General features: G+C 25.3%; 1 protein-coding gene across 2 annotated transcripts in view; it reads left to right on the forward strand.

Annotated features, from left to right (window-relative positions):
- The window catches only part of LOC142330216 (uncharacterized), a 49,123-nt gene extending 39,032 nt beyond the window's left edge, over window positions 1-10,091 (forward strand). Inside the window, exon 6 of one of the 2 annotated variants that reach the window (XM_075375358.1) lies at window positions 9,256-10,091. In XM_075375358.1, the coding sequence (XP_075231473.1) occupies window positions 9,256-9,329 (74 nt within the window). In that variant the 3' untranslated portion in view covers window positions 9,330-10,091. Of the gene's footprint in view, window positions 1-3,125; window positions 5,251-9,255 lie in introns of those variants that run through there. The other variant, XM_075375356.1, reaches the window with a different exon arrangement.
- Window positions 10,092-10,431: the final 340 nt, after the last annotated feature.

Here is a 10,431-nt window from a genome sequence, read left to right on the forward strand (position 1 = left end):
TTTCCACAGAGTCCTTTACATCATCAGGACGAATCAGAAATTCTAATTTAGCCTTCTTCATTTCTCAATTTTTTCCTCTTCTGTGAACTGAGGGTTATTCACACCCCATTTTATGGACAATTGAAACTTTTTCTTTAATTTAGTTGTGGAGCATATATTTTGGAATGCCAGATGTTTTGGATGTTTTGTGAACAATGTTCTTTGGATGTTTTTATGTTCGTGGTTTGTTCTTTGATGTCATCTATAGCTTAAGACAGTGCTGTAATGAAATCTGATGTAGGGTTTTCTGTTGTTTTTGCTCTTCTTGTGTATTTTCTGAAATACACAATTTTCTCTTAGCTGTATGTGATGTGTAATTTTTTCATTATATTTTTTATTGTAGTCTGTATAATATAGAAAAAGAAGAACTAATATAAAATAAAATAAGGCCTACGTTATCTTCTACCTTAGATCACAGTATTAATCTTCTATAATTAAAATTGACTTAAATAGTCAGTTATGCAATGTTTGCTGTAAAACATGTTAAAAATCTGCTATTTAAGTTGCGAGGCCTACAGTAACTTACAAAGTGGCAACCATAGTATGGATGTATTGCGTGTAAGTAAATGTTTACAATAGTGTGTTAGATCTATTCTGTTTTAAGTGTGCACATAGTGTATCTTGATTGAGATCATCATCTAATACAGTCCCTGTTGAGAATGTTATCGACATAAATGTGTAGTTGGTCACAACACTGAGGTAACATCATGTTAAATCTATACAGTTGAAATTAATATGAGTGAAGTATGCTTAAGATTCAGTGTGGATATTTTCAAATGAACATAAAAACAAATTTTTTTGCAATATAAAGTTGAACAAAAGAGTTGTGTAACAGAAGAATTGTTAAATGGATTACATATTACGCAGGAAAATATAATGCTAAAAAACAATTGATTTCTAAATAATAGAAGAATGCACTGAAAAGGTATAGGGAAGTTGTGGATGAAAGATACCATTGTAAGAAATATTCTGTGCTAGATGTATGGACTTTGAAGATTAATAATGCAAATAAATTAGCACTCCTAAAGTCATGAAATAAATAGAACTATTTTTTCGTATGGAATTCATAATTTTAAAGTATTGCAAATATGAGAAATATTTTGAACAGCACTCTGCTGAATTATTAAACCAACAAAATAATCAGCTTCCAGAATCAGTAAACAAACTAAAATCTTTATTACTGAGAACAAAAATAAAACAATGTGGATGATGAAGGGCATAAAACAGAAGAAGAAAGACAGCTGGCTGAAGAAGAGATGCAAGAAGCAGAAGAACAATGGTACTTGGTGAATAAATTATAAAAGTAGCGTAAAAAGATTGAGACAGAATATCTATCACTCTTTTATCAATAAATTTTGTAAACAACTGGGTTTATATTCTATCAGTGTTGGAGAATGTACTAGATGCGCTGACAAACAGAAGGATGCAATGATAAATGTTGGTTGTTGAATCAAGGTAACTGTTACATGCTGTCAGCATCAACAAAGAGTTGAAGAAAATTAAATTGGTAGATTAGAGGAAATACTATACAACTTGTAACGAAACAGTAGATTTGTACTAAACAATGGTTACTTGACACAAATGATCAACATAATTTTAAATGAGAAATTATAATCATATAATATTAATTACATTTTTAAAATCAATCCTTTCGGGAATCATATTCCTCTGCACTATACAAATTGTATTAATCCAAACAACCCAAGTACAGAATTAATAAAATAGGATGACACCTACCTTATTCCATAATCCAAGCCAGAGTGTTTTCGCGAGTACTTTTTTAAATCTTTTGTTGCAAATTAAACATTAAAATTAAAATTGTATGTTGCAAATTGCACATTAAAATTTAAATTTAAAACTGTTAAAAGATCCTTTTCCAATTAAATCAAAACAGAAATAAAACTAATTTTTTTTTATATTCAAAATTTTAAATTGTAAATTAAAATTAAAAATTGCATATATACAAATGAAGTCATTAATAAAAAAATAATTAATAGTAAAAATAAAACAGAAATCCTTGTAGACTAGCCAGCTAAAGTTCATTCATCCAAATCATCTTAGCCAAAGATCATTTTAATTTAATTTTTTTTATTAATGATTTCATATTTTGTATATATGCAGTTTTTAATTTTAATTTACAATTTAAAATTTTGAATATAAAAAAAAATTAGTTTTATTTCTGTTTTGATTTAATTAGAAAAGGATCTTTTAACAATTTTAATTTTAATGTGCAGTTTACAACTTAGTTTTAATTTTAATGTATAATTTGCAACGAAAGATTTGAAAAATTATGGAGCAACTGATGATACGAGGTACTCGTGAAAGTGATGTTACTTGGATTATGGAATAAGATAGGTGTCATCCTATTTTATTTGATTAATTCTGTACTTGGGTTGATCAATTAATATAATATTAATTATGTAATAGTAATTAAATGACAAAATAAAGGAAAATTTGAACATATTGAAAATCTGTTTATATTGTGCTAGGCTGTTTGATTGCTTACATTAATGCCAAACTACTTAACAACAGCTGTCTTTTACAAATTTAATCTATATAAATATATTTAAAAATTGAACTTTATATTTGTGTTACTTAAGAAATCTTTTTTTCATTCAGGTTCTTTTTAATATATTCACAATATGTCTATATTTTTTAAGTTTCTTGTAGTAGAGTTTTGCATTCTTCAGTAGAAAAACAAAATAAGAAAGTAATACTCATTTTTATTCTTACCTTAAAGATACATTAATTTTATGTTTTCTGCAAGATTATAATTAGGCTATATTACTAACATTAGCAGTGTTTTTCTATAAATTGTACAGTAATTATATATTACTGTCTTTTACCATTTTCCCTATTTTTTCACCCCAATAAGGTGATAAAAATTCCCTGAAGATTCTGCTATACTTAATTCCTAATATTGTTATTTCTTAATTTAATATATTACTGTCTTTTGTTAATCCGTATTGATGTTAATGAAGCTTCTCTTTTTCATGATTTTTAGGAGAAATGCTATTTTGTTGTTAGATTTTTGTTTTTGTGGTGGAACCAAATTTTATTTAAGGTATTTTTTTTTTTTTGTTCAGGTTATTTGTACTTTGATGTTAAAAACATTTTGATTTTTTGTTCACAATTAAAAAAAAATACAAAATTAACAATTTCTCATTATCTGGTAACATTGCTCAAAGCTGGGATAGTTGCCAGATTGCAGGTGCTGATCCATTATTATACTGACATCGAGCTTTTTGGAGGAATGACTGGTGAATTGTTTTCTTACTTATGGAACACTATAATACAGTGATTTTTCCAGTTAATAGCAAAGTGGTTATATTCATTTATTTTTTACTGTTATAGGTCTGCCAACTAAACCTTGTTTTTAATATTGTATTATAAAATTTATCTAATAAAGAACGTACATTTATGTCAGTGAAATTAGGCTTAATAAATAATACTTGGTATTTCCAAAGAATGATTTGAATAGTAATCCTCATTAGATTGTAATTAAAGATTCAGTGCATATGTCAAAAGTGAATTGAAAAATTAGGCTTATTGTAATGAACCTACAACATTTTGCAATGTACCTGGCAAATTGGGAAATTATCTAGCGATTTCTAATCAGCCTAATATTTTTCAGGCTTATTGTGATGAGCCCATACAAATTTAGGCTAATTAGAAAATTTGCAATTGTTTGGACATTTTTTCTTCCCAATCAGTGGGTATTTGGAGGTATTTTCTGAGAAATTATAAATATAATCTTACCAAACCTAACCTACGCTCACTAGTCAAGGTTAGCTAGTGTAGGTTAAGTTTGGTTAGATTATAATTATGCTTAAACAATAATGCTTATATTGGACTTCTATTTCTCTCTAATGAGCAAACAGTTACACATTTTCAAATTAACCTAAAGTTGTACGGGCTAAATACAATAAGCCTGAAAAATATGAGGCTAATTGGAAATTACTAGATAATTTTACAATTTGCCAGGCACATTGCAAAATGATGGCACTCTTTACAATAAGCTTGATTTTTCAATTTGTCTACAACATACATAAGCAATATTATACGAAAACTTTGCAATCTTATTTTATAATATTCTTAAATCGTCTTGAATCATGTTTTGGTATTATATGATATATTTTTATTTCTTGAACATTTGACAAAATGTAGAAATAAATTTTTTATTTTTTATTTGTGCTACTTAATATCTACTTAATATTTCTGATAACTGCTCTACTGCACGGTGATGTTGTTCTTAGTTGCTTATTGTTATTTTTATGTATTATGTATAATTTTTTTTATAGTTCCAATAGTTTTTGCTGTAACATGGAATGTCATGAAATAAATTTATTGATCTATTGCTTTTGTATTGTGAAGTATAGCTTTTGTTTTGAATAATACAGAATATGGTGGTATATGCTTGAATATGTCAGTAAGAAATATTTTATAACGTATTAGTGTACAGTATTAAGTAGTGTACTATTAAACTTGATCATTTGTTTTCTGATTGTATCAAATGTTATCATTGCTTTAAATTGAGTATTATTGTAAAGAGATAACTAAAAAAAATTGTTATAGTCTCTTTTTTAAATTTATAATATGAGTATAATTTTAGTGACAAATAAATTATGGTCAATAAATTAGTTAATGGCATAATAGTTTTTATGATCATGTCATAATATTGGTTGATAGTAAAAATTCATTTTAACCTAATTGTTACTTATTTGGAATTGTGTAGTTCATTTAAAAAAAAATATATATTTTAACACGTTTAGTTTTATGTGATAAAATTAATTATGATATGTTTTGCTTATTTACTGTGGACCCTTGTTGTCGTCTGCACATTATAATCTTATATTTTGGATTTATACTGTTGATATTAATACAGGCAGTAATTGTAATTCTGTTTTACACTACAGTTTTCTGTTGATTCATAACGGCTAGCTATTAATAAAGTATTGATGTCAATGAAATAGCAGTTTCTTTTACAGATTATGTTGTGTTTCTAGTGTCATATAAATCCTCTAGATAGACGTAAATTTTATTTTTTCTATTTAACAGGAATTAAGTTTAGATTTTATGAGGAGATGTGGAAGCATGTTATATAACAGCTTTACATTTGTTTGGTTTGATTGCATTTTGTATATAATTTTATATAATTTTTTCCAGTAAAATGGATTAAATGTTGAATTTTATTGTGATATTATATATTAAAATATTCTAGAAGTAATAATTCCGATGGATATTTTATTTAAATTTATGTGAAATCGATACATTTAAATGCAATTCAAATAGAACTTTATTCTTACCTCAAAATATTTGCTTATTCCTGGATTTATTTTATACTGAACCTTTTTTTTCCAATATATGATATAAAATTATAGAAAAAAAATCTATTTCATGGAGAGGAGAAAAATTAACCTTGATCAGTTAAAAAGAAGAAATAAATCAGAAATGTATGTGTCAAAAGGTATCATGTATAAAAAATTCTGTTGTCTATTTTTCTCAAGGAGATTTAGACTAGTAACAGTAGATTGAAAGAACTAGTTCAATTTTCCAAACAGCCAGTTTGACAGTTACCTTTGCTTGCCAAATTTTACTTATTTAAAATATAAAAAATTGTTTAACCTTTTCAGATCATTTAGTCTTGAAACTGGTTATGTATGGTGTCAGTTTTAAAACGCTGTTACAAAATCATTTTATATGGCATCTAAGTCAGTTATTTTGTTTTATATTCACAAAGGAATCAGCTTTATTACACAATTTGAACGACGTTTATATGATGTAAAATGTTTTATTTAGACTAGAAAGAATATGACCATTTTGTCTCTGAAATGTGTGTGCACGCGTGTGACTTGTGTATTATAATTGCTATGACGATTATGGATTTATTTATTATTTACAAAAATAGCGTATCTTAGTAGCAACATATCTATGTATTGAAACACATAATAAATTATGATATGCGGCACACACAAAAATAAAAGGAATTTGTGGTCATAAATACATCACTTTTACTTGAGGTCTATAAATATCTTTTCTGACAAATGATATCGGTAAACATGTAACACATAACGATTCGTAATGAATAACAGTATAAAGTAAAAATTGTTTTTTGTCAATCTGTATATCTTTTTCAGTGGTGGAGATTTTTATAAAACGTACTTTTCTGAATCTACTTTCACTTATTCTACTAACTTATGTTACTAATCTGTGATTTATGACATGGGTTTTTCATCATATTTTGCCCAATTTTCAACCGATTTACTTGAAAGTATTATTTTTAAAATTAGCAAACTATGTTTCACAAAGGAAAAAAAAATTTTGCTAATAAAAAACGTGGTAGAAATGCGCAAAAAAAAATCTGCAATTAAATTATTGTAATTTTTGTACTGTTTCAATTTTGTTTTTGTTACAGGCATAAAAAATATCCAATCGTAACGTTTTTTTTTTGTCAGAATCTGTTAAATCTCTTTAATATACTGTAATTTTTAGAAATTTTTTTCACAAGAGGGTAGCGTAAGACTATGAAGGGAGGCAATCAGATACCAACATATTTTCACGGAGCGCTAATCAAGCGCAGATCATTTTGATGGGAGAAGGTTAAAATATTAATAATTATAATTTTTTTTGGACTATGTAGTATTACATTATTATAATACTAAATTGTAATGTAGAGAAGCACAATTATATTTTTTAAATATATCAGTATTTCTACTGATTTTTTTTATAACTTTTTTGGAACATTGTGAAATATGATTTTTACTGTACTACTGAAAAATTATAGACGTACTGTTTACTAAAGTAAATATAGACCATCACTCCAGATAATCTGCCTGTATATTTAAAACAGGAATGCTTATATTTTATACGGATTTGTTTTGAAAATATATTATGAAAATTTGAATCATTCCAGTAAACATTATTAAGATATTTAGTATGATCATTTAGTTTAAAACCAACTTTATCTGTCCTCATCTTAAGTTGTGGAAAATGTAGGTCTATCTTAAAATGGATTACAGATTATTTTGAAACCTAATATTTGTCATCTGTTAAATTTTTTTATGATTGTGGGTTACAAACTTTTTATTTTAATAATTTTACGATTCAGTGTCCTCTAATGAGTAAATTCTTTTCATTTAAATTTTTCATTTAAATCTAGTAGGACTTTGAAAGAAGTTTAAACAATGGTTGTTACATTTTAGTCTTTCAATTTCGTTTGATTTCTTCCACCCTTGTTTGGCAATTATAATTGTTTGATGTAATTGGAACACTTCCTTATTATTATTGCTATTTGTTTTCCACCAACTGTTTTCAAATTCACATTTAAAATTCACAAACTGCAACAGGGTTGCCTTTTTATACTACGGCTGTTCAACAATGATAGCAATATTGTAAATGAAAATTATCGTAGACAAATAAATTGAATTGAAATAATAATTGATTATAATTATTTCTGCTTGGAAATTGATTTTTGAAAGAGCTGTTCATGAACTTGAAAACTATAATTTAATGTAAAATATTATTGTTTTTGAAGCTGTTTAAAGTATTTAAATTTGTACATCTCCATTGGAGGAAGAAATATTGTTTTGTTGAACAGTATTTTTGAAATTTTCTAAAACGTCCTATACACATCCTAGTATAATAACATATATGATACATTTTCATTTTTTTCTGTAACCAAAATAATACTTCTTAGATCATTTAAACAGAATAAAAAGCACCCTTTTGAGAACCTTGGACTACGCTTTGATCTTCATGAACAATTATTAGCACGCATATCTAATTTCTTAAAAGGTTCATATTCATTCTTTGAAAGTTATAATTTTCTGGGATGCTTTACAAAAGAAATTTCATCCTTTTTCCTTCATGGATTGTCTGTTTATTATTATTCTACACATAACACCAGATCACTTTTTAAATTCATGTTTTGTTTTTTTTTTTTTTTTTATTTCTTGGAATTTAACAGTATAGTTTATTTTATTTATATTTCTTTTAAATCACATTCATCAAATACGAAATCTTTTTAGATTTTCATGCTTAAGAGCAGAAGCAACTTGATTAAAGTTATTAATGTTCAATAGGTAACATTAAATTATGTTATTATATTGATCAAAATAAATCAAGAAAATCTTTTCTTTAATATTTTATTTTGATATAATCGTGAATTATGTTTTTTGCTTAATTTTAATAAAATTTAGATGTTTTTATGGATTTTTTTCATTATTTTCATAATGTTGAGTTTTGGAAAAGCATTTTTTCATGTAAATTTTAATGAAATATAAAGGTAATTAATTTGAATCGATGTGATTGACAATTTATATTCAGAGGAATTGGTGAATAAAGATAGAAGGAAATATTTTACTTAAAATTTAGTAAAACTGATATTAGAAAATCGATTAGAGTTACCATCATTCAAGTGTTAAATTATCTGTAGACTTGCATCACATATCAGCACATATCTGTGGACAACAAGGGATTACTTTATATTAAGAGACAGAGTATTGATTATAGTTAATGTCTGTAATTTAATAGATATTAAGATTTTTAAAATAAACTAATAGCTTTATATTGATATTGACTGCATTTTGGTGTAGTCAATAAAATTATACACTACGTAGTGTAACATTTGTTGTACTTGCATTTAAATATTTTGTTCTGTTTATTAAACGCTAATCTTGAGCTTAAATATTCAATGTTGAATTATAAATTATTTTTTATTGAACTTATAAATTTGTAATAAAAAAAAAATCAGTATTATGTAAATCTAAATATGTAAAATTTTAAATGTAATTGTAAATTTTTAATAAAACTGATACATTTACAATATTTGTATTCTAATGAAGAATTCATATAACTTTTTTTTTTTTGCAATTGCCACTGTTTATTTCTAATAATATATTAATTAAAAAAAGTGATTAATATTTTTATTGGTTTATTTACTTGTATTTATATAATTAAATTTAATTACATGTTTACATACTTTTCTTATATAATGCAAAGCTATAATCTATGTTAATCTCTTAATGTAGTAATTCAATATAAAAATAAGCTTTTCTTCTATTTTAAAATATTTTTTTTTATTAGATGTTATTTTAAACATTTTTTTGCTTTATAGAATTTATGTTGAATAATTAGAAAACATATCAATAGATTAAGTCATACTTTTATTATGTGAGTTATTAATTACTTTGAATATTGTTTTATTCTGCTTGTCAGATTTCTCTATCACCTTAGATGTTGATTCTGTAAAGAAATTCCCGTTAAATGTTGGTATGTCTACTTTATCATAATTGCTCATCGTGGACATCATGTATCAGATTCTTATACCCTTCCTCTTTTTCTGTGTTCACCGATACTCTTGAAATTATAAACTGTGTTTCTTCACAACCTGATTGTTCTATAACTGTTGTACACCAAGGAGTAGCATCCTGAAAATTGAGTGGTATGAAATAGGGTTAAAACTATATTTGGCTGCCAAAACTTGTCTCCAAAGACATCTAAAGTTAAACAATAGTGAGTGAAGTTTTGTTGTATTTTGTTGGCATTTATTAGTGAATAATATTACAATTTATACTGTTTAAAATTTATCAAAAACTATATGAAAATATTAAATGTAGCACATTAACTCAAGTAAAACAATACAAAACTTGTGAACTGATAATTGTGATGTACAGAAGAATAAAATTCACTCCTTGAAAATGTTTCCTAGTGTTGTTTACTGCTTCATACTCTGGCTAGTGGTACTTAACAACACAAGATGTATTAAGAAATAAACTGAATCTTGATTTTAAAAGAATCTTTTCAGAAAAGGAAGCCTTAATATATTGCAGGTTTCAAAATATTGATATAGATTGAAAGGACATATGTAAAAAATTTCTATTTATAATTATTGCGTTCTGGTTTGGGATATAACTGATTGTAATTTTTAATCTTGGATTACCTGTATATTAATTTGTATTTAATCACTGTAATTTTCTTAGTTGTATTTAACTGAATTGTATTATCTTTTTGTTTTTGTTGACTTGTATACACTAATCTTACAAATAAGTGCCAATAAATTAATAAAAAAATACGATTATATTTTTGGATATGTAATTTAGGATTAAATTTTAATATACAATTACAATCATCTAAATCAATTTATTATTGAAGTATCTTGAATTAAAAAAAAAATTCTGTACAATCCTGCTTTTTTTGAAACTGTTGTTGACATGAGAAAAAATTAAATAATATTAATACAACTATATATTATACTAATACAACTATATTATTATGATTAACATCATTTTTTTTTTTACTGAGTAATAATCACTTGAAGATGCTATGATTATTAAATAATTTAATGTGAAATAACACTTTCAGAAAAAGCAGTTTTTTTAATAAATTAATTAT

This window comes from Lycorma delicatula, chromosome 9 (assembly GCF_047948215.1).
Source record: "Lycorma delicatula isolate Av1 chromosome 9, ASM4794821v1, whole genome shotgun sequence".
Classification (NCBI taxonomy): domain Eukaryota; kingdom Metazoa; phylum Arthropoda; class Insecta; order Hemiptera; family Fulgoridae; genus Lycorma; species Lycorma delicatula.